The sequence below is a fragment of the Mytilus edulis genome, chromosome 1, assembly GCF_963676685.1.
Source record: "Mytilus edulis chromosome 1, xbMytEdul2.2, whole genome shotgun sequence".
In the NCBI taxonomy this organism is placed as follows: domain Eukaryota; kingdom Metazoa; phylum Mollusca; class Bivalvia; order Mytilida; family Mytilidae; genus Mytilus; species Mytilus edulis.
In genome coordinates this window covers 30,198,192-30,223,943 of record NC_092344.1, presented here as the reverse complement: position 1 = coordinate 30,223,943, position 25,752 = coordinate 30,198,192, and the positions used below count along the sequence as shown (strand labels likewise).

The following is a 25,752-nucleotide window of genomic DNA, read 5'->3' as shown; positions in this document are numbered from 1 at the left end:
ACAGGTTGTAAAATAATAGAGTTACAGGCTGTTTAATAATAGATAGTGTTGAAAGCTGTAAAATAAGAGAGTTACAGGTTGTAAAATAACAGAGTTATGTACAGACTGTAAAATAATAGAGTAATGTACAGACTGTGAAATAACAGAGTTACGTACAGACTGTGAAATAATAGAGTAATGTACAGACTGTAAAATAATAAAGTAATGTACAGACTGTGAAATAATAGAGTTACCTTATGTACAGACTGTTAAATGATAAGAGTAATGTACAGACTATGAATAGAGTAATGTACAGACTGTGAAATAATAGAGTAATGTACAGACTGTGAAATAATAGAATAATGTACAGACTGTGAAATAATTGAGTATTGTACAGACTGTGAAATAATAGAGTTACAGACTGGAAAATAATAGAGTAATGTACAGACTGTGAAATAATAGAGTAATGTACAGACTGTGAAATAATAGAGTAATGTACAGACTGTGAAATAATAGAGTAATGTACAGACTGCAATAATAGAGTTACAGACTGGAAAATAACAGTTACTTAAAGTTTCCTCTGTAACCTTATCTTACATTGGACTCGGACTTCTTAAAACTGAGTTTTAATGTTACTGGTTTTTTTTCTAATTGCACATTGGCTTGAGGTATAAGAAGATGGTTGAAATCTCACAAAACATGTTTAACCCTGCATCTTTTTTTGCTCCTGTCCCAAGTCAGGAATCTAATGGCATTGGTTAGTCTTGTATATTATTTTTTTAATTTTTGGTTCATTTGTATGTTTCAGAGTAAAGTGTGATGTCGCTTTTCACTGAACTAGTATACATTCTTTAAGGTGCCAGCTACAGCCCGCCTCTAGGTGTGGGATATTCTCCCAGTGTTGAAAATCCAGTAGGGGCTTTCAACTGTTTTTGCTCTTTGATCTGGTTGTTGTTTATATTACATATTCCACATCTAACTGAAAATCTGAACAGAATTAAAATCAACCTAACTAAAGAAAATTATACACTTTTGGGTATCTAGCAGAAATTGCTCTGAAAGATGTCAGGTCTGTTTTTGAACAACCTTCTGGCAACATTCACTTTTTTGTCATTTAACTTACCAACACATCCAAATGAGTTTTCTCTATCCAGACTGTGGAATCCATCCTGACAAACATCACACCTTTGACCTCTGACACTAACTTTACATACACATTGTCCAGAACCTGGGTCACACACGTGTAATCCTGATGCTGTTCCTGGCACATGACAGTCACATGCTGAAATTAAAAATGAACACCCGCATTGCATTTAAAATCATTACATGGAAAACAATTTTAATGTGGGTGAATTGCAGCTATCTTACTACCATCTTTAAGCTTGTATAGTACACGTTTTTTTACCCAAAAAGTGGTTGCTAGATGGGGTGCTTGTTATACACAACTAAAGACAATAGTTGAAATAAAAAATCAAAAATCAAAAAAATTCGGTGTTGTTATCTTCATTATAATCCATGTTCCAAGGTTTTTTTTATTTCATTCTTCATTTGTAATAAAAAAAGAAGTTTTTGTCCTCATTATTTAAACACAAGTACTAGTGTAACATCCTCTACGAGTGAAGGTATATATAACACACAATTTGCGTACTTAAGACAGCTAAACACGAAACCTTGAAAATAATCAGAAAATTATACAGCATATTCATCAATGATTAGTTAAATAATATAATTCAATCATTAATAAATAATTTTATAAGTTCTTTAAATACCATCTACAAACTGCCTTGAACTGATGTCCCTATGAAAGCTTGAATAACAATAGGATGTTTATTTAACTAGTTCTGTCCCAACCAAAAGAACCCAATCTCCTTTTTTTCCCAAAAATATATAAGGTGAAATAGATCCTACAAAACTTACTTCTGCATCCACGTGGATTATTTCTGTCCAATCCATAATAGCCTGGTTTGCACTCGTCACAGATGTGTCCCCTGACATTCTCCTTGCATTCACACAGCTGACCAACTGGTACCTGACCACATCCACCCAATGGGTAACCAGGTACTTCCATAGCTCCAGCTGGGTTGCAATTACAAGCTGAAATATATGCAAAAAATGTTAAACATTTGAACTGAAAAAAAATCATCAGTAAGGTGGAGTCATATTCTATACAGAAAATGGACTTAACATGCTTGTGACCACTGAAGGGTAAAAAGTTTTATTTTGCAATTTTCATGAAATCTTTACCCCAAAAGACACTAATAGATCACACTTAATGTTATCATTATATTACTTCACATGTTTCCAAAGGCTTTGAACAATTTGCTATAATCACTCAATTTTTTTCAGACTTAACAATTTATGGGAGTTGATGCAGTTGTTGTCTCCCATTAGATCAATAGCTCATAATCATGTTTAAAAACTTGGTCTCATGACTTAAAATGTATAAAATTCAAGATTCAGTAATACATATAATTTCAGTTTCTTTGGTTTTTATTTCTGCTTACCTTCACATTTAGGGAAATTAAAGAAATTCTCTCGACATCTGCTACAGGTCAGTCCTTCAAAAGTATCTCTACATTCACATTGGCCAGATACCTGGTCACATGATTGACGATAAGACCCATATCGGTCACAATTACAAGCTGAAATGTATATGAAAGTAATTTTAAAATGTGCAAAAATAATATTGACATGGAAAATATTGTTGATTCATGATTATTGATCATGTACTAATGTTCGTGGATTTCATGGGTAAGTTCAAAATGATGTGTTCAAGAATTTGCAAAATTAGAAAGATCAAGAATCCTTTAAAAAAAAAAAATCTGTTTTTCACACTATCCACATTTGACTTACGAGAGCAGTCTGGGTATCTGTAGTAGCCTGCAGCACAATGTTCACATCTAAGTCCAGCAAAGTTAAGACCACATGGACACTGTCCACTGCCTAGTTCACATATTTCACTATCAGATCCAACAGCATTACAGTTGCAAGCTTCAAACAAAAACAAAACATCATTAATAATAGTTTTTGACTGTTTGAATCATTTTAGTTCAAATTAATGATTTTAAACTATACTTAAAAGCAATATCTTCATGAAATTAACATTTAAATGTTAAAGTTACTTATATTTATATATTAAAAAGTAAGTAGTGACTTTAACAAAAGTAATAAATCCGGAAGAACAGGATTAACCCCACCAAATGTTCATGTGACCGTCCCTAAGTCTGTAGTTGTTTTAAGTTACCCCCAAATTTTGTTTATTATTCTGGGAATTTTGTGTTGTCAGATCATTTATAATCTTTTAAAATTTTATTCACAAATTGATTAGACAAGAGTTAATATAAAACTTACAACATTGTAAAGACACAATAAAGACCTTAAATGACCTCTAATTGCCTTTTAGTAATTTTGGTCATTTGCTAGCTCTCTTGTTGATGAACATCACACATGTACACTATCATATATTTTTACTTACAAATTGATTCAAATACTACTATAAGCAAGACAATGTATGTAGTTGTCAATTAATACTGATTAACTAAATTTCAAATACTGGTTCCCTGACTAATACTATATTGGTTCAATCGCTACTGCAATACTGGGTGCCTTACTACTATACAATGCTGTTTCCCTTACTATTGTAATTATTAACTGGTTCCTTATCTACCCCCAAAAGTAAGATACCAATGGTAATTATAAAATATCATTCTTACCTTCACAGATAGGATACCTATAGAAGCTAGGTTTACAGCTATCACATCGAGGCTCCACAAAGTTATCTTGGCAAAGGCATTGTCCTGTCACCTTGTCACAGATTTCTGGATGTGCCCCACTCTGATCGCAGTCACACACTGAAAAAATAGTCAAAAGATATGTATGCTTATTCAGGTTTATACTTGAGAACTGGTTCTTTAAAATTATACTTAGGCTTTGTACCATCAAAAAGCATTATAGAATTAATACAATTTTGTAGAAATTCATGAAGGTAAAGTTCAGTTGACTAATTCATATATTAAATCAGGTCCAAAGGAAAATAAAAATTTGACGAATGGAATAAAAAAATAAATTAAATACCAGAAATTCATTAAAAGGAATTCTGAATACCAATTTCATGTTTATAATTAATTCTTAACTTATTTTCTTTATTGTTTGTCAGCTGTTTATTATTATTTTAATGTATGACTTACATGTACAGCTAGGGAAGTCATAATAACCATCAGCACACTCATTACAGTTCTTTCCGTTATAATTAGCTTCACATGAACACTGTCCAGTGGTTACATCACAGACGTTTGACCTTGACCCTCTTGTATCACACTCACAAGCTAAAAAGAAATAATCATCCTTTTATTGGAATAAAGGAAGAGTGTTTGGAAAGGGTTTTTATTTTCAGATATATTTAATTCTATTTTATAACCTAATTAGTATACCTTATGCTGTAAGAAATATGCTTACTATCATTTCTAGTAGGGTTTTTTTCACAGTAAGGACTCAAACATTCAGTTCATATTTAAGTTAAAGTTTTTACAAGGAAATCAAAATTAACAATGACATGTAATCGAAAGTGGATGTTCTTAAGTAAATTTTTCACTTTTGGATAGATATTTAGCAATCATGATTTCAGGTCTCACTGAAAAAGAAACGGTATGTTTGGGAGCATATTTGGTCCTGTTAAAACTCCATAAACTCCATATGCTAATCACATATTTTAGACTTAAAAAATTCAATGGAAAGATTTACAGAAAAGCAAGTTAAACCTTAGCTGCATTTTGACATAGATAATCTAGATTTGTTTGACAGAAAACATCCTATTTCAGGAACATTATTGGTCAAATTATCATGGAGCTCAAACATTATCAAAAGAAAACCAGTGAAAAGATAATAAATTATAAATCCCTAGAGACTATGAGAACAAGGCCTTGACTCGCAATCAAATATTTTCATTAAGATATATTTCAGAGTGAATTCTAATTAATGTAGATATGAAATGGTATGTTCAACAGTGTGTTTTTTAAAGTAATTTTAGAATGAAGTTTATTGCCATTCATAATAGATTTCCTGTCAGACAAAATCAACAGAAGCCTTTGAAAAAATTTTGAGACAAATGACAGGCAACAACTTCTTTGTCACCTTTTTATATTTTCAATCCACTTTAAATTCTGAAGCCTATCAAAATCAGTCAATTAAAACCTTTATATCCCTTTTCATATGGTCTAAACTTAAATAATGATTATACCTATACAGTCTGGGAAGTTGTAAAAGCCAAGTAAACACATATCACATTTCTGTCCATCAAAGTTCTGTTTACAAGGACACTGTCCACCACCTACAGACCCTACAGTACATATGTTGCCATCCGTACCATAGAAATCACAATCACATGGTATACAGTCAGGGTAACCATAGAAACCTATGTTACATCTGTACAGAGAGAAAAAAAGGAAATTTAGTTGATATCTCATTACATACAATGATTAACATACAGATATCATAAAATTTCAAAATCTTTTATTAGAAATATGTTAACTATTGCTAAACAATAAAATTTCATGGTTTATCTCCCTTTGACAGAATGTTATTATGAAAAATGGCTAATCAACATACTAAAACGTAACAATTTATGATTTCCATACATTAGGCCTTTAATTTTCTGATATGAAAGGTTTTCTTTGTTCTTTTTGAGCTTTGAATCGTTTTCATTGAAATAAGGATTTTGCTAAATGTTGAAGGCTGCTTGATAACCTATAGCTGCTAAATTCTCCGTCATTTAGTCGCATTAGCAATCATACAACATCTCCATATCTTTCTATGGTATAAAGAAAACATAAAACAATCCAGATTTGTGGGTGTTTTTTTTAATAAATACTTTTTTACCGGTCATAATCTTGACCTGTTCATTCTAGTCAACATGTCCTTACCTGTCACAATCTTGACCAACGTATTCTGGACGACACTTGCATCTACCTGTTTCTTCTTCACAATCACCAGTAGAGAATTTGAGGTCACATACACATGCTATGAAAAATAAAAGGGAAAACTGTCATACAGTGTTGGCTTTCAGACTGATGGACAACAGAAATGAATAAAGTACTAGTTATGCATGTACATGCATGTTTTTTTAATTTTTTATATGTTTTGGAGTTTAGTATGACGTCCATTTTCACTGAATTAGTACATATTTTATTAAAGAACCAGCCTTCAGGTGCGAGTTTGTCTTGCTGCGATGAAGACCAATTGGTGGCCTTCAGCTGTTTTCTGGTCTTTGGTTGGGTTGCTGTTTCTTTGACATGTTCCCAATTTCCATTCTTAATTTTATATTTTGTGATTGTCTGAGTCAATAGTAAGAAGCTTTAAAATATAGGTTCATTATAACCCAAACTTAAATCTTTTCAAAAGTCATGTCTTTGCAAGTATATAAGAAATTAACGTACGTCTACATGCGTCCCTGGCAGCCTTGTCCACACCAGCAGGTCTATAAAACCCAGCTACACATTTGTCACAGTTAGTTCCCTCTGTGTGGTCCTGAAAATTATTATAATATACTCAGAAATAAAAGTAGGTTCATTTTTGCCGCTAAATTATTTATCATGTATAAGGGCATACTATACTGTTCAGTGGTGTATGCAAATTGACTTTACAGATTTTTTGAAAAATTTCAAAATTGTTTTAAAAGGTATTAAAATTCTGTTAAAAAGTATTTTAAGCAATCTTTTTGGCAACTTCTATTATTTGATAGGCTAATAATAACAATTGTTACTCATTCAATCAATGCTTTAATTCATGCTTACCTGTCAACCTTTGAAAGTGAAAAACATTTAAATCCTATAGATGCCTCTTTTGGGTATTTTGGGTTTTTTTTTGTATTGAGTTGGATCTCAGTCTCATTTTTATTTAACCCATATCTCCTTCCCCTAACATTGACTACTTTGCTTATACAGAAACATCTACACTTATAAGTCAACTTACCCTACAGTTCTGACATACACCACCTCCTACGTAATTACCATAGACATCTACACTCTGTTTCAGTCTGTCTACCTCAGCATCGTATATACAATCATTGGTATGTCCATAACATTCACAGGCTGTTAAAATATCAAAAATTGTGAAATTACTAGGTCCTCATTTCAACTACATTAACTTCAATTGGAAAAAATTTAGTTCTTAACAAAATTTATTGTCTACTTTTTGGAAAGATGTTTTTAAATTGCTTTTATAGAATCATTTGTTTCATTTAAAATCTGAAACAATAATTTCCATATTTCTATTTTCTATAAATGTCAATTACAAATGGAGTTATGTTTGTTTGACTAAAATCTGTTTACACCTGTCCTAAGTCAGGTACCTGATGTTCATTGGTTGTCGTTTGTTGATATAGTTCATAAAGAGTTTCCTCGTTTTTTATATAGTTTAGACTGTTGGTTTTCCTGTTTGAATGGTAATACACTAGTCATTTTTGGGCCCTTTACATCTTGCTGTTCCGTGTAGCCAAGGCACCATGTTGCAGACCTTACTTTGACCTATAATGGTTTAATTTTACAAATTGAGAGTTGTCTCATTGGCACTCATACCACATCATCTTGTATCATTGAATACAGAAATGTGGAAATACACTCAAAGTGTTGTAGGCTTTTAAAACTTACGTTCACAAACAAATGGGTGTCCAGCTTTGGCAGGCATCCAAGACTTCTGTACAAATCCTGGGCAACATGTATTACACTGTTCTCCACATGTGTTGTGCTGACATTTACAAGTGAGGAGGCGGGGATTGTTAGGGTCTCGATCACATGATTCAGCATGGCCATTACACACACATCGTCCACCAAGAGATATGTCCTTTATACTGTAGAAATACTGCAAAAAAAAGAGGATATCAAATGAGCATATAAAGGTTATATACTAGATACTCTATGGATTATTCAGCTAAAGTTTGAATTAGACTGGTCTATTGGTCTCAAAGAATTTTTAAAAGCTTTAAACTTTACCAATTAAGTGATGACAAAATATTTGATCCATTTCTAGATGAAGAATTTACACCATTCCGAAATAATTTTAACTATATATGTCACTCACAATCCTATTCACTATATCAAGATTTGTTAGCTATAATATAAAATTTGAACCAGTCTTACAGAGATTTCTCTTACTCACCCTTCTAGTGACAGTTGGGTCTTGTCTAGCCACAGCCATCAAGTGCCCTAACAATGTTTTGGTTCTCAGGAGACGGAGTCTGACATTGGTTGCCTGTGTCCAGTCCTGTAGCTTCTCAGAAAATGTGAAGTTCTTTGCATTTGGTCTGTTGTTTACTAAAGATACAACAATCTACAGAGAAATTAATATTCTATGTTTTATATGTGTGTTCTGTATTCAACCATGTTCAACAAAGATCATGCAAAGGGCTAGTTGGTATAAGATATTGCCTAAATTTTACAACTTCTAGTGATGTATACATGTGTTTCTTATAGTTTTGTTGCAGGCTGAATTTAAGCTGTACATGTAGAAGGCAGTAGTACATTAGAATTTTTTTTTCTTTTATGACGTACAGAAATGAGGTGGCCAAAAGGATGAAGAAAATTTGAATGTGCCTGTACCTATAAGCTAGTTAATCTTGAAAAACTCAACATTAAATCATGAAAAGTTGCAACATATTTCAAGGGGTAATTCTGTATACTGTGGATTCATTATTATTCATTGGATATCAAGTTTCGTTGGTTTTGTTGGTACAGCCGAACCACGAATTTACATGTGAAACGAATTACAATTTTTCTATATGCTTAGAATGCAAAGATGGGCAAAACCATGAAAATCATGTATCCTTGAAAATGCAAGTTTTCATCAATCCATGAAAATAAAATGAATCCACTGTATCATATTTCTATTCCAAGTAAGGAGCCTTTAATTCATTTCAGTGGTCATCGTTTGTTGAATATATCATCTTATTTTGTTTTTATTGCTTCGTACATTTCTGGTTAATTTTGTTGTTTAAATTGTTTTACATTTGGTCATGTCTGGACCTTTTATCGCTTCATATACGGTATGGGTTTTGCTTATCGTTGAAGGTCACATCATTACCTGTAGTTGCATAAATCTACATCCTTTGGTCTCTGGTAGTTGTATCATTTTAACATTTGTTATTCTACATGATCAACTTCAAGAGAAGATAAAAAAATGTTTAAAAAAATCTTGAAATTATGTTTGCTTTTCCAAAGGAATTTCTTTCAAATATGACTAATGTAAAAAGGCCCTAACAATATATAACAAATTGGAAGTCATATTACTTGGACATGAATTATTTATCCAAACATTTCTTAAGTACTTACAAACCATACAATAAATGTAGTGTTGACATTATCAAGTAGAACCTAATACTAATACAGTAGTATCTCAAGCCTATTATTTATCCAGATATTTAAAATAAATATAACTTGAAGAAGCCACTTCATTAGACTTTAAGTGGAAAGAAAAGCCACAAATTTGTCTGATAAATACCTTTAAATTGCTAAATATAGAAATAAGATTTAAATTAATACATGTATAAAGATCTAAAGAATATAAAATCTAAAATAATCAAACCATATGATGTATTGTAAAAAAAGTCTTATATTTTGATCTATAACAGCTAGATGTCATAGTGTGTACAATTTATCATTTATCTAAAGTAATTGTACTATTTACTAATTGTTTTAATAAAGATTATTTTAGCTTATCATAAAGAACTTAGAAGACTCATTAATGTTCAAGTTTTGAAAGTTTTTGATCCAGTTGGTAGACTTGTTAGTGTTTATTGTGGTATTCTAAATTAGAAGAACTTGAAGAAGTTACTTTATTTGATTTTAAAGGGAAAGAAAAGTCACAAATTAGTCTGATGAAAACCTTTATATTTAGGAAATAGGATTTAAACAAATCTAAAGGAAGATTTGACTCAAGTTAAAGTCCATGGTTGTATTCTTTCTTATGTTAATACAGGTTACAATGAAAATATGCCCTCTCTCTCTACCCTGTTGTTACCTAGGCTAAAGATGTATATCCTGAGGCTAAACAAATATGTGTGTTAAATCAAACCAACCAAAAATTTGAGTTTCCTGGCAATTCTTTAAAGATTTGAATATTCATCAAATCAATATATTGGTGTAACTACTAACTCTTTGTCAAGATATGGGACTATCAAAGAAGTTCAAAATCAAGATTATCATGTCTTTTTTGTCTATCAACAGAAACAAATGGTCAACTTCTAACTTTTTTCTTGAGCCCTTATACTACATACTACTTCTCTATCAAAAACATGTTATATGTGCTCTAGAATGTTATAAATAGATATAGGAAAATGTAGTGTAACAACTCTCCATCCAAATAACAATTTATAAAAGTAAACCATTATAGGTCAATGTACGGCGTTCAACACGGAGCCTTGGCTCACACCGAACAACAAGCTATAAAGGGCCCCAAAATTACTAGTGTAAAACCATTCAAACGGGAAAACCAACGGTCTAATCTATATAAAACAAGAGGCTCTCAAGAGCCTGAATCGCTCACCTGAATTTTTTTGGTTTAATCTCATATCAATGATTATTTTGGCTTTTCAATTTATTCAAATGTTCTTTGAATCGTCCTATTTTCTTCAAAAGCAAAAAAAAAGATCATTTTCTCCTATGTTCTATTTTAGCCATAGGAGCTATGTTTCTTGACATACAAGGAAATGAAAGATAAAATTTATACTAGATACTCTGAAACTCTAAAACTCATTTAGCCTAAGTTTCGCTGAAAATTGATACAGCAGTTTCAAAGGAGAAGATTTTTTAAAGTTAGCAAATATGATGAACAAATTGTGAAAAATTGTCATTAAAGGACAATAACCCCTTAAGGGGTCAATTGACAATTTTGGTCATATTAACTTATTTGTAGATCTTACTTTGCTGATCATTTTTGCTGTTTACAGTTTATCTTTATCTATAATAATATTCAAGATAATGACCAAAAACTGCAAAATTTCCTTAAAATTACCAATTAAGTGGCAGCAACCCAACAATGGTTTGTTTGATTCATCTGAAAATTTCAGGGCTGATAGATCTTCACCTAATGAACATTTTTACCCCTGTCAGATTTGCTCTAAATGCTTTCGTTTTTGAGATATAAGCCAAAAACTGCATTTGACCCCTATGTTCTATTTTAAGTAACGGCGGCCATGTTTTTTGACGGATCAAAAATCGAAGCACACACTTTGTGCAGGATACTCTAAGGAACAATCATGCTAAGTTTCATTCAAATCCATTCAGTAGTTTCAGAGGAGAAGATGTTTAAAAAATTGTTAACGACGACAGATGACGACGACGACGACGGACGCCAAGTGATGAGAAAAGCTCACATGGCCTTTTAGGCCAGGTGAGCTAAAAAACGAGAAACACGTATAAATTACATAAACAAACGACAACTACTGTATATAATAGTAAAAATACATGTATGCATATCATTGATTAGCTTCTATAACAAAAGTTTTCAGACTTATTTACAATATCCTGGGTATTTACCTCTCCATTTTCAAGGGGGACAATCTTGGAAAACTCTGTTGTACAAATGACACTGTCATCTTCAGCGATTTCTTGATCTGCTGGAGTGTTGAAGAATTTGATACAATCGCTTGGAGTATCAGCAAAATATTGCCAAGGTTGAAAGGTTTTACCAAAATCTAGTGATCTTTCTAAAGCCCAAACTCCAGGTCTTGGGGAGTTGGCCATCTTGATGAAGATGTAAGCAACATGAAATTCCTGAAAATAAATCATATTAATTAGTCAATAATTATACAAAAATAGATGTAACCAGATGCACTTGGAATAGGATCCCAGTTACGGTAACCAGTCCGGTACCCTGAACAGTTGGGGCAAGTATGGACACAACATTCAAGCTTGATACAGCTCTGAATTTAGATTATGATTAAATACATGTAGTTGACACAACATAGGTTTCTGACACAGAATGAATGTGGTCTAAGAACTTAAACTTAAAAACTTAAAAACTTTAAATTGGACATTTACATGTACCTATTATGGTCCAATATCCAAAATTTAAATACATGGTTAGATTCAGCATATCAGAGAACCCGAAGAAATCAATTTTTGATGAAATCAAATAAAGTTTAATTTTGGACCCCGATTTGGACCAACTTGAAAACTGGGACCATAATCAAAAATCTATGTACATGTTTAGATTCAGCATATCAAAGAACCCCATCAATTCAATTTTTGTAAAATCAAATTGAGTTTAATTTTGGACCCTTTGGACCTTAATGTAGACCAATTTGAAAACGGGACCAAAAATTAAGAATCTAAATATACGGTTAGATTTGGCATATCAAAGAATCCCAATAATTCAATTTTTGATGAAATCAATTAAAGTTTAATTTTGGACCCTTTTGGCCCCTAATTCCTAAACTGTTAGGACCAAAACTCCCAAAATCAATCCCAACCTTCCTTTGTGATCACAAATCTTGTGTTTAAATTTCATAGATTTCTATTTACTTATACTAAAGTTATTGTGCAAAAACCAAGAAAAATGCCTATTTGGGCCCTTTTTTTTAGCCCCGAATTCCTAAACTGTTGGGACTAATACTCCCAAAATCAATCCCAACCTTCCTTTTGTGGTCATAAACCTTGTGTTTAAATTTCATAGATTTCTTTTTACTTATATACTTAAGTTATAGTACGAAAACCAAATGTCTTCGGATGACGACGATAACGTCGTACCAATATTTTTTTAATTTTTGCGGTCATACAAAAATGTATGTAAAAGACATATATGAATAAATCTGATTGTGTATTGGGAAATCAAAGAGAAATAAATATTCCTGATGATTGAAAAGTTTCTTCTTAAGTTAGGTAAGGAAATGAAAATGACAATAAATAAACAGAAAAGAAGATTTAAGAAATATTTTTCGAAAAAGAAACATCCATTTCATATAAATTATTAAGCAGTAAGCAGCTCAATTTTCACTAACCGGATTTAATGTGCATGCATTTTAATTTTTGCTTGGCCTTATAAAGTTGATCTACTTTTGTTCAGTATATATATAGCTTAAAAGTATCTGGAAAAATTATCACTAGGCAGGAAAGTTAACCTAATATTTAATTTCAAGTTCGTATACAAGTATCAAAAGATAACATTATATGCTTAGTCAGCAATAAAGTAAAAAATCAATTTATCAAAAACTAGAGGTTTATTTTTTGTGTTTAAAGCTATCTACCAAAGACATGAATGATTTCCTGCTACCAATATTACTTCAGCTTTGATTATGAAGAAATAGTTATAATTTTCAGTAAAAACTGAACCATTATATTAATTGCCTGTAGCTAAAAAATTATAATATTTGGAAGTCAGGGGTAAGATTGTGGGTGAGATTAAATGCAAATGGAAAAGTTTACTTTAACATGATCTATGGTCCAAATGTATTCCTATTTCAACAAAGTAACTGTACATAAAATGAACACATTAGATCATGTAGATTTTAAAATATCCCTCCTAAGAACAGAACATCTTGAATAAAAATTATATACATTGTATGACATTTAAAAAAAAAATATGTATGTCTTTTGACTTTCTAGTAGGAATGTCTTTGTTGTATATTAAAAATAAAGGACCAGTTCAGTGTCATGGTTCAACACTCGCTCAATACCATTTTCTTCAACCCTCTGATACTTAAGAATTTAAATGATCACCTAGGAAAACTTAATTCTAATGACAAATTTACAGATGAAAGACCAAATTAATACACTTCATTTCTATAGGGTCATTGTAAATCATCACAAATTATCAAATGTTAATACAGTTTCAGAATTTTCTATCAAAATAAGGTTAAGAAATGATTGTAGGTTGTTAAATATATGAATATTACAAAAGAAGAAAAAAATTGAATGGTCAGATTTTGTTTTCATGATCAGTTGATTTCAAATATTTATCAAACCTGAAAACAAACAACAGCAAAATATCCAAGTACTACATGTATTTTCATTTATAAATTGAGTTTTTCGGCTAAGGATCTAGTTCGTGTATTTCTTACTTATTCTATATGATAACTAAACATAAAGCTAGAAATTCCAGCCTAAAAGTAAATATACAATACCTATATCATCATGATCATAAACAACATATTTTATAGAACTTGATATGAAAGAGTAGAAAAACTAGTTGGCCCTGCTTTTCTTCCATAAATTTTATATTTTACAACGATCTACATGATTTATGTAAAAAAAATTGTATATTGTGTTTATTCTGCATTTCAAATTGATATTACTTAGTATCAGAAAATCTATATTTGTACAGTATAATGGTTGATTGCAGAAAAAGACAGTTTTCTCATTGGCAATCACACCACATCTACTTTTCTATACTGAAAGGCTACAAATGGAATGGACATTTTCAAATTCTATAAAGTTTTCTTTCTTTACAATAATTCACTCTTGATAATGATACTCATTGTGTGGACAGATCAATTATGAAGTTCTACTTTATTGAAACATTTGTATTTCCGTTTTTTCTCTCACTCTTCTTAGGATATATGCGTATTTTCAAACTTTTTTGAAATTGATACGACTATGCTAGAAAGAAGTTCTTGAACCTCTTATGTTTTTAAATAATGCTACCAGGTAACTTTGACCAGTCACATCCAATAGATATACATGTATATTTTAAAACATGGGAAACCATTGCACTAAGTTTGATGACATTAAATAAATGAGGTAACCTCTTTTGAGGCTAAAATATGAGTGAACATTATAATTGTGTACAATGTTTTACAAACATATACATGTCTGGATAGTAATCAGTACAAAGTATGTCAGTGGAGTAAAAACAAATGTATACCCTTATGACCCAAATTATCATATGACCTTTCATCTGTGTTCTTCATATTAAATCAGTTCCTGTGCAAGCCAACAACAGAAAGATGCTGCATCTGGCCCTCTTTGAATGCCCTGCATCTTCAAAAAACTTTGCCCTTCTTTCCCTTATCTATAAATGCACTGTATGTGTACATAGTATCTCGCATTAGTTTTTTTTTAATGCCAGTCTGTTCATAATAATGAATAACATCTGATAAAGTATGTAGATAAACAATAACTTAATATCTATACATGATTACATAATACATTTAATTTCATAATCCTTTTTGAACATTTGAGAAGGTTGAACTTTTGAGCAATTAAAATGACTTTGAGTTATATTTCATAATTCTGACAATATTATAGTTTCCATCCTTGTAAATATGAACATCACAAGATAAGAAAAACTTTTAAAGAATCAACTCCAAATCAAATGACTTTTTGTTCAAACAAAGTTAAAGAGTTATTTCTCTTATTAATTACTTATAACTTTCAACTAAATGTTTGGGACTATTTTAGTGTTTGAGATGACAATTTACTAAATTTAAGTAATTCCCAGTGAAAATGCAAGTTATTGACATTGATAAATGTTAATTTGTATTAAACTGTAATCTAAAACCATGTATCAAATGATCTTCTGACACTATTCATAAATATCAATTTACACAAAATAAACCAGTAATTGGAATTCTATGTATTTCAAAATTGAGCATATTTTCAATCACTTCTTTTCTACCTGTATAAATATTTAGAAACTATGTTTATAAAAATATGAATATTAAATTACATATTTATTTATTACAATGTACATTGTATATTAATGCCAGATTCAAAATTACATAAAAGCAATGTATTTACACATAGATACATTTGTACATGTACAATTTTAAACATGTGTTCTTGTTATGATAAGTCATATATCGTTGTCATAGAAACAAAATCTGCAAGATAGCAGTTTGTTTTTCTTCACTTAATGTAAGGCCATGGTAAATACATTTTCAGTAGTAATAATAGCTGTACTATCACAGAATATTTGATTTTGAGCAATATATACTCGAATATATATGTTGACTGCTTAATGTCTTTTGGGTTATTGAGTTGTTGGGTTGCTGTCCTATTGATGTAATACATACATCTTTTATAAATATTTTTGTTTTGACTATTATTTGTGGTTCACTGTAAATTATGTCAAATTTGGTTCCCAAGTAGTAATTTTTGCCTCAGCTCACCCTTGTTACCAGGATACATGTAAATGTTTCTTTCATATACATATACATTGTACATGTATATTTCTAATTTAAAAATATATATCTGGGTAGAAGTCTATTACATGTACATGTTATTTGTACAAACATAGACTATGCACACCTTATTTTCTTCTTGTTGTATGTATCTAGTTTCAACAGAACAGCACAGATGAGATGGTATATTGTTTGTAAATGTAATTTTTGTACATGTACATATTGTAAATGTACTTATATTACATTTCTAGCATTCTAATCAATTCAAGTTACATATGTAAAAGTACATGTATTTCTTACAATGGATAATAAGTACTTTGATACAAATGAATTCTGAATCAACCTCTCCAGAAACTTCAGAGGTTATGAGATGGTCACGCACAGATGAAAGTCAACGAGAAAAAATTACTGCACAGGAAATACCTTCTTGTGAAAAATTTAATGAAAGGGTTCTTATGCAATCCTTTAAACTATCTTGTATACATGTACATGATTGTACATTGTATAGGGTTCAAAATTTTCTTGTATCTTGTCTTTAAAAAATAAAAAAACTATAATAAATTTCAAAAAAGTTGGTGGCCTTGAAAATTGAAACTTTAAAAGATAATGCTATGCTAGGTAACTTTTCATATAAATTCATTATGAAGGAACATTTATGCATTTTGTTCACGTCCCAATTTAAATAAAATTTTGTATTGTAACAAGAAAAAGAAGAAAAAGGATATTTACAAAATGTACAATGCACATGTAAATGTATTTGTGAACTATTCTGAATTTGATTGCTTTAGACAAGAGCCTTGAATATCATATCAATTCAGTGTAATAACAAAAATAATCTTAATTTAAACAATAAAAGAATATTATTTATAGATAACTTTTTCACATTTACATAAGTATAATTGACAGACCCCTGGGCCCCTTTCAAATTTACATAACTTTTAAAAGCCCCCCCCCCCCCTTTTTATATAGACAGCTTTGTTTATATTCCAGTTGTAAACAAAATTAAACAGTTTAAAATAATCAATTACTTAGAACATTAGAAGAAAAACAAAGATAATAATCAATTACTTAGAACCTTAGAAGAAAAACAAAGATAATAATCAATTACTTAGAACCTTAGAAGAAAAACAAAGATAACATATAGAAAAGAAATTTTTGCAAGTGAAAATGTCATTCATTAGCTAGACCTCCCCCTTTTCAGTAAATAAGTATAAAGAAAGTATCAAGTTACACGAATGCTCCCCTCCCCAGTCTCTTCAATTCTTGCACCCGTGCACGTTTCAACTGTTATTCAATATAATAATATTACCTGTCCCAAGTTGATTGTAAGGTTGACTTCGTTGTATTTCAAGTCCCGGGATAGAGGGGGACTCTGCCACCATCTTTCTGTACCATCTATAGCAAACTCTGCAGGATGTTCTTTTGTTGATCTGATAGTTCCTTCAGAACTAGGAACTTCGCAAAGATCACAATTTTGTCCCTCCATTATAGTAACTTCATTTGTTGGTGAAAATCTATTTCCATATTCGCCGGTTGCTCCTGTAAGTTTACAAAATAACTCTCGTCCTGAAACTCCAACTCCACATGTTGCACTTGCTATTATTTCTTGTGACTGTGCAAGATTGAAGTAAGGCGGTGTTAAAAACTGCTCCTGTGTAAAAACTAAAACTGTTTTGTTTAAAAATAAAAGTAAAATCAGTAAGGGAATAACTTCCCACACCGCCATTGTCAAAATCCTTTCATTCAATGAGTTCAGGGTGAAATGTTTGGACTGTTCTATTTACCGGGGAGAGATAAGTCGTTTATTGATTAATTTCCCAGGTATTTTGTGACATTTATGTTATGTCAATCATTATGTAATCAAGAAATACTTAATTGTATTTAATCTTAGACTTCAAGGTCGACTCCTAGGCATGGATAAACAGTCTAAATTAATTATTGTTATAAACGAAACACCTCCAATAAAATGGTTGAACCCATCACGGCCAGATTACATTACAAATGCATTTGCCTTGCTGTAGACTATTTGATTAAGTTATCATTATGCCGACACCCATCTCGATCATATACTTATGAAAGTTATTCAAGTTATATAATAGATCTATAACTGAATGATCAATCGAGCGTTGAACCAGTTACCTAAATAAAAGTACATTGAAGGGAAATTAACGCCACCATAGCCTTTGCATATTGCCGATAATCAAAGATTAAGATTTAAATTCATATAGATATGATCAAATAAACCATGCATCTTTATCATGATTAGGATTTTAAAATCACCATGGTGACTGAGGGAGAGTTGGAATAAACCACGGTAGATTTTATGGTATCACGGGTGACGGTCGAGAGAAGTGATCGTGAAAGAATATCTAACGGTGGTCAAGTATTGCTAGACGATCGTGAAAGCTCTGGTATCGGATCGTGAAAGATATTTAATCGAGAAGACATATGAAAGGTCAATAAATAATCTAATTTAATTAATTACACAGACAAATTTACAACAAAATTAAACTGTCTGTCAAAATGGTTTAACATTATGATCACCAGTTTTAAAAGTACATATAGTTTTTACAAAACAACAAAAAGCAGATTGCTTCTCGACATTTTGATGACATAAGAAATGTAAACAAACATGATTTTTTCACAAATTCGAATAAAATAATCTATTTTTATCCGGATAAGGGCATTCTTGTTGAATGAATCAAATGGTTCCGACGGTATAGTTACTTTGAATAAACATAATCTGAAACTTGGTAAAAAAAAAAGAAATATTTACACAAAATTGATTTTTTCGGATCGTGAAAGATCACGTACCGCTTTTTTGAAGATCGTGAAAAGGATCGTGAAAGATCTTATGCTACGAAGACGTTCAAATTATTCTTCAATTAAATGATAATTAATATTTGTTATTGATATTAAGAAAAAGTAGATTGGCCAGGAGCAAAAGTATTAATATTTACGGAAAATGAAAAGAAAAAGAAATAACAACTACGGCAATAATTCGTTAAACATGGACCTCGAAGAGGAGCTAAAAATGAACTGCTACGCATAAAGACAATCCATATTATCGCTTGCTCAAGATATAAGCGGGGTAACAGGAGACTTTATTGGTACACAAATTATTTTGTGTGCATTTGTGAACATGTTATTTGTATAATAGTTGGCTGATTGTAGGATGAAGGTTTTTATTGTTATGTGAAGTACTCACTTATCACGAGTTATAGGATAACTTCATTTTGTATATTGGATCCGATAATCTTCATGTCCGTTAGACAGGATTCACCTAACCTCGACTTTGCCTCATTTCATGGATGAAGGTTTAAGTTTTGTGGTCAAGTCTGTATCACGGATTCGTTAATCTATAGGATAACAGACGTTTTTATGATTGTAAGGATCGGATTACTTATATTTGGTGTACGGTATGTTTGTAGAGATCTGTATGGCATGGTTCGTCTGACCTTGACCTCTTTTTATGTACCATTGACTATCTTAAGCGTATTTCACTTCTAGTGTAACCCTTAATATTACAGACGTTCAACAACTATACTATCATAAGTAAAGCAGAAGAGACATTTCAGCATTTGCGCTCTGGTATTTTTTAGTCTGTAGTATATGGTTATCTCATACGTTATATATAAAGATACATAGAACTTAAGAAAATACTGTTGCACAAAATGTTAATAATCGTTAAATCTCAAATTGTTCATGCTAGATGCTGTTTTTTGGTTGATGGTTAACATTTTGTTTTAAACGTTGCATACCCATATAATTGACTAAATAGTCGCGGTCTTCCTGAATTGTCCTAGACCAATTCTCAGAGCTGAGTTTTGCACAATGATTTAGACACATTTTTCGTTGTGTTTATTTCTAACTCTCGAGGCAAAGTGTTGAATTTAAAAAATAAATGATAGCTTTAATGTCCGTTCTTATCAAAATAGTTACAGGCTTCAACCAGTTGCAGGTATATCACGTGGTAAAAGAAATATTGATTTTTAATTACAAGTATTAAGTCTGGTCACGCATTATCTTTCACGATCAAAATAATGCGTTGCCTGATCTTTCACGATCAAGTTTGATGAAAACTCAATAAAATTCAAGGTTTTCATAAACAAATTAACGGTTTTAAGGGAAGAGCATACTTTTATTTAACTGTACTATCAGATACACCAAAGATTAAATTTCAAATAGATCATGATATATTGAAATATGACCATTATCTTGTGTGGACAAAATGCACTTCTGGCGTATTAAAATTTTGAACTTGTTGCCTTTTGTTGGCTGTTGTTCGTGTGTTTCTTTGTCAATTGTGTTCTCCAATTTATTTATATTGTAGTCCTGTGGTGTTGAGTTGTCGTTTTAATGTTATATTTCACATGGCTATTAAAGAGGGAGGTTTGCCATGCCACAAAACCAGGTTCAACCCACCATTTTTTCCTTTAAAAATGTCCTGTACCAAGTCCGGAATATGGCCATTGTTATATTACAGTTCGTTTCTGTGTGTGTTACATTTTAACGTTGCGTCGTTTGTTTTCTCTTATTTTTTGAGTGTAAATTCACATTGCGATAAGACGTGTACTTGTCTATCCCAAATTCATGTATTTGGTTTTGATGTTATATTTGTTATTCTCGTAGGATTTTGTCTGATGCTTGGTCCGTTTCTGTGTGTGTCACATTGTAGTGTTGTGTCGTTGTTCTCCTCTTATATTTAATGCGTTTCCCTCAGTTTTAGTTTGTTACCCCGATTTTGTTTTTTGTCCATGGATTTATGAGTTTGAACAGCGGTATACTACTGTTGCCTTTATAGGTCCCAATAGCGTGGTTTTTTTAGTCAATTCCATAAACATGCATTGCGCCTTTTGTGTTTTTTGATAAAGCACTGCATATTTTCTTTAACTTATTGCACAGTAATGTTGAGGAAGTTGAACTATTTTGACAGACATATTTTTTGTTGGGATTTGTACCGCGTTTTAAAAAGAAAGCGATATTTTCACAAATTCTGAACATTAAATATCTTTCACGATCCGGTACCAGAGCTTTCACGGTCGTCTCGCAATACTTGACCACCGTTAGATATTCTTTCACGATCATTTCTCTCGTTTAACCGAATGACACCCGTGGGTATAATAAGTGTAAAAATCTGTAAATGAAATTACACAACTGTATCTATAGGTATTTTCCAGGCCTCTTTTTCATAGAAGTAACAAACCTACTGATGTGAAAACAAAATATCCTATACTTTTAAAAATGTTGCAAAACACTTGTCCTGTCTCGATCCCTGACAAATATGTTATTGTCTACGCCGACAAAACCAGATACTAAAAAAATCCGAAAAGATATTTTAGAGTACATACAATTTCAGACACTTTTATCTTGCAATAATATTAAAACATTTCACTTTTCCACAATTTACACAAGTATTCCCCATTCCAAACTAAAATACAAATTGAAAGAGGTGGTCCTGCTATGTTTCATGAAAAGGCATGGCCAACGCGAATACAAGTATTTTGGCTTAAACATGAATACAAGTATCTTGTCTGAGACATGGATAAATCCTACTTTATAAAATAAAATAATCTCGGGCTGATTCAAAGAACAAATTTTCTAAAACTTGTATTATCAAGATGCTTGTATATCTTATTGGCAACTTGGAGGACGTGTTTTTCAACAAATCATGAGCATTCCCATGGGAACAAACGGCGCCCCCCTTTTGCCGACTTGTTCCTTTATTCATTTGTGACAGACTACATACAAGAAATTCTTAAGAAGAAAGAAAAGAAGTTACTTGTAACCTTTAACTTTACTTTTTGCTATACATAGATGATGTTATCTCACTAAATAATTCAAAATTTGGGGACTGTTGAACGCATCTATCCCGTCGAACTTGAGATACAAGATGCAACAGATACAGTTGATGCTGCCTCATATCTTGACTTATACTTCTAGAAATTGACAATGAAGGTCGGTTGGAACGTAAACTTTACGACAAAAGACATGATTTCAGCTTCCAAATTGTGAACTTTCCATTTTTATGTAGAAATATTCCAGCAGCGCATGCATACGGCGTACATATCTTCCAGTTTATGCGATATTCCAGGGCTTGTATTTCCTATCTCAATTTCCTTGATCAAGGGTTGCTGACCACAAGGAGGCTATTGAACCAAAAGTTCCAAGTGGTGAAGTTGACATCACCCCTTCGTAAGTTTGTATGGTCGTCATCAAGAGTTGGTTGACCGTTTTGGAACATCCGTTTCTCAGATAATAATGGATATGTTCCTTAATATCATAACAACATTACCGTCCTAGACTTATACCGGGTTTGTACTAACTTGAACTTGAGCATCACGACGGGTTCCGAATGTGGAGCAGGATTTGTTTACCTTTCCAGAGTTTTTGATGGGTCTATTTTGCTCAGTTTTTAGTTCTATGTTGTGTTTTGTGTACTATTGTTAGCCTGTTTGTCTTTTACGTTTTTAGCCATGGCGTGGTCAGTTTATTTTGACTTAAGTGTTTGAATGTCCCTCTGGTATCTTTCGCCTCTCTTCTGTAACAACGGCAGCTTTACCTCAAAATAGTTTTCAGACAACAAAACCATATTTGTAGGGCCTATATATATGATATATTTTTCCTATGCAAATTGTTTTTCCTTTTCAATTTTGCTTATAGTGCACTGCTTTGTTAAACATATTTAATCAGACTTCAGTTACTAAATAGTATTTTTATTATTCTTGACAATAATTTATTTTATGTTCGTCTATCCCTATACCCCACATTTTTATTCTCTTTATCACTATAAAAATTCAACTTACAGCCAGTTCATGCATGAGGCAAACAGATGGACTCTACAGTTAAGATTTTTCACCATAATACGTTTCAAATTGCTTATAGATATGATCATGCATTTAAAAAGTTCTACGTTTGATGGTCTTGAGCTCTTGATCCTTACCATCGTAACTCGAAGTCCTATCAGCATAGCCTAGAGTCTCAAAACATTGCTAAAATTGACTAGATGTTTGTAATGCTCATGTGGAGACTGGAGTCCATTAATGGAATCAGAATGGAACACAAAACATAGGGCCCGTGTTCTGGACCCAAAAAGAGTGGCGAATTACCAGAGGTTCAGTCAAACGCAGAGATCGAAAACAAACTAAATACGAATATCATGAGAGTTTTAACTCTTTTCTAAAAGTACGACAATTCTTGTAAGCAGTTGTTTTTTTCTTTAATTAAACAAACTGTATATAACTAGATAACGCAAACTAAAACAAGATAAAGACAGATGTGTCAGTTCTGTTTGACTCCTTTGAGTTTTTGTTCCCAATATTCAACCTTTTGTGCTTGTCTTTTACCCTATGTCTAATATACTGAATAAATATCAACATCTTTGCCCGTTCAGTATCTCTATCACTTATATTTCGAAAACATAACATTGCTGTGCATTTTAACTTGATGACCAACGACTAAAATAGTGACGAGTAAAATTATTTAAAATTTGCAACCAAAGGGAATTAACTCAAGTTAAATCCTAATTTTCGCAACTTGAGAAAAATATATTTGTTTCAGGAGGGAAGTAAAACAAATCATGCTTTGATTCCATTGAAAATGACAGACGGGGGATTTAACATCGTGTTTGAAAAATGTTCCTGTATGTTTTTGAGTAGAAACAAATGTTTGTTCTTTTAAACGAACGATAAAATCAGATGATTTTTTCCTTGAGGACGAATCGTTGGTACCTTAAGAAAACCGTTCTATTGAATTAGAAAACTTTGAGAATCCTTGAGATGTCACGATTACACATGCAGGCTAAAACAGGATAACAATAGGCGAAATCAGGTTTTGAAAATATTTGATTGATTGGTGGCCAGTCGCTTCATGTCCAGTGACAAATATCTAATGTTTATTAGGCAGGTCCGGCTGTAAGAGATGCCGTCTGGGATTAAGATCAAGGACATTTGGCTCGCGGACATTTGTAAATAAGACCATATTGGATACAGACAGACATTTCGCCTTGCATCTGACCGCGTAGGGAACCTCAAAGACGTGTTTGAAAAGTTTTTTGAACGTGTGGGGAGCGTGAAACTCATCGGCTTGAATGTACCAATTCTGACCGGACGTGTCTGAGTTTACATGTGCACCCTGCGCCCCCAAACGGACGTCCCACTTGGCAAGGGATTCACTGTCGATCGGAAGAATATATAAATGACCATATTTATATTCCACATTCACACTTGGTTTGATTATGGAATTAGATTTTCCGAATTTCATGGTAATAACTGTAAAACAAGACCTGGTGAACATGAATAATTTTTCCTGCAAATACAGGACTTTGCAAGAAATATTAGTTGAGCCTTTTTCAACTGAGTTTCGTGGTTTGCATACTTATGTTGTACTGTCATACAACTGTCAACGGTTAGGGGAAAGTTGGCGCCCTTAAACTAGTCGAACCCCTCCACATCCTGTATATTCCTGTCTCAAGTCAGGAACCTATAATCCAGTAGTTGTCGTTTGTTGCTGTGTTACGTATTTGTTTTTCGTTAATTAATCATTTTGTATATTAGCTAGTTTTCTCGTTTGGATTGTTTTACATTTGTCATTTAGGGGCCTTTTACAAGTTGCGACACAAGAACGAGTAGAGGTGGGAGGGGTACATATTTTCATACTCAATTCCACCTTAAAAAACTAAATAACTGAACTGCCAATAATACAAAATATAACAAGCAACTAATTGCATTGCTAAAATAGGCATACACATATTAGTGTACGAATTAACAAAAAAAACACACAGTGTCGAACTTACAAACAACTGCGTTCATAAATCACCACGCAGAAAACAAGATATTGGGAACAAGACGGTTCGATTTCTTATTCACTATATATTGTGCGTCGTAAACTCGTAACGCTCATTATATATATATACACGAAGATAAGTCGCACTCAGTGATGTCCAAATCCGGCACGGAAAAGAAGAAAGCACGCTACAAGCCGAACAGTCCCTAAATCTGTAAATTGACAAACGTTTGAACACATGTGAACTAACACAGTCACACGTACTGTGTTTGCTCACGAGCAGTTCATGTTATGTTTATTACGTGTAATTATATGTTGTTTGAATTGAAGAAATCTGTACAATAATTTTAAAGCAAGGATTTGTATTGTATAATATTTCACATATAATCCAGCTGGCCAGGTTAGTAACGGAGACCATAAATTGATTGTCAATAACACCTCCCTGAGAAATGTGTTATCCAAAGGTCCGAAATGAAGTGAGCCTAAATCCATCAATTGGAAACACAACTTAGCCCCCCTCCATGACAAATATATGTTGTTGTCCCCACAGATAAAGCCCAAAACAACACCTTGTGTAAATCTCATTACATAAACTGCGTGATAAATGAATTAGGTATTGACAATTCACATGGAAACTCAACATATAACCCCACGACACCTTCCAACGAGGAAATCCTAAAGATGAAGAACTGGACCTTCCATAACTTTATTGGATACTTAAACTACATAAGTGTCCTTACAAACAACGATATACTGCTGGGTCTTCCAAGTGGTCCACGAAAACCTCTCTCTAAATTACAAGTATTAACCTCAATTTTTTCAGCAATCAAAGCCGGGCTTCGTAGTTATTGTGAAACTGACTATTCTAGAGAAAATTCCAA

General features: G+C 32.1%; 1 protein-coding gene across 1 annotated transcript in view; it reads right to left on the bottom strand.

The window, feature by feature from the left end:
• LOC139511490 (laminin subunit alpha-like) overlaps positions 1 to 17,898 on the bottom strand; it is a 77,858-nt gene extending 59,960 nt beyond the window's left edge. The window contains exons 1-14 of the mRNA XM_071298279.1: positions 17,397 to 17,898; positions 11,505 to 11,741; positions 8,131 to 8,301; positions 7,623 to 7,833; positions 6,946 to 7,064; positions 6,411 to 6,501; positions 5,898 to 5,994; positions 5,216 to 5,400; positions 4,167 to 4,304; positions 3,693 to 3,830; positions 2,833 to 2,970; positions 2,484 to 2,621; positions 1,897 to 2,073; positions 1,103 to 1,261 (exon numbers count right to left, since the gene is read on the bottom strand). Of these exons, the coding sequence (XP_071154380.1) occupies positions 1,103 to 1,261; positions 1,897 to 2,073; positions 2,484 to 2,621; positions 2,833 to 2,970; positions 3,693 to 3,830; positions 4,167 to 4,304; positions 5,216 to 5,400; positions 5,898 to 5,994; positions 6,411 to 6,501; positions 6,946 to 7,064; positions 7,623 to 7,833; positions 8,131 to 8,301; positions 11,505 to 11,741; positions 17,397 to 17,813 (2,416 nt within the window). The 5' untranslated portion in view covers positions 17,814 to 17,898. The remainder of the gene's footprint in view (positions 1 to 1,102; positions 1,262 to 1,896; positions 2,074 to 2,483; positions 2,622 to 2,832; positions 2,971 to 3,692; positions 3,831 to 4,166; positions 4,305 to 5,215; positions 5,401 to 5,897; positions 5,995 to 6,410; positions 6,502 to 6,945; positions 7,065 to 7,622; positions 7,834 to 8,130; positions 8,302 to 11,504; positions 11,742 to 17,396) is intronic.
• Positions 17,899 to 25,752: the final 7,854 nt, after the last annotated feature.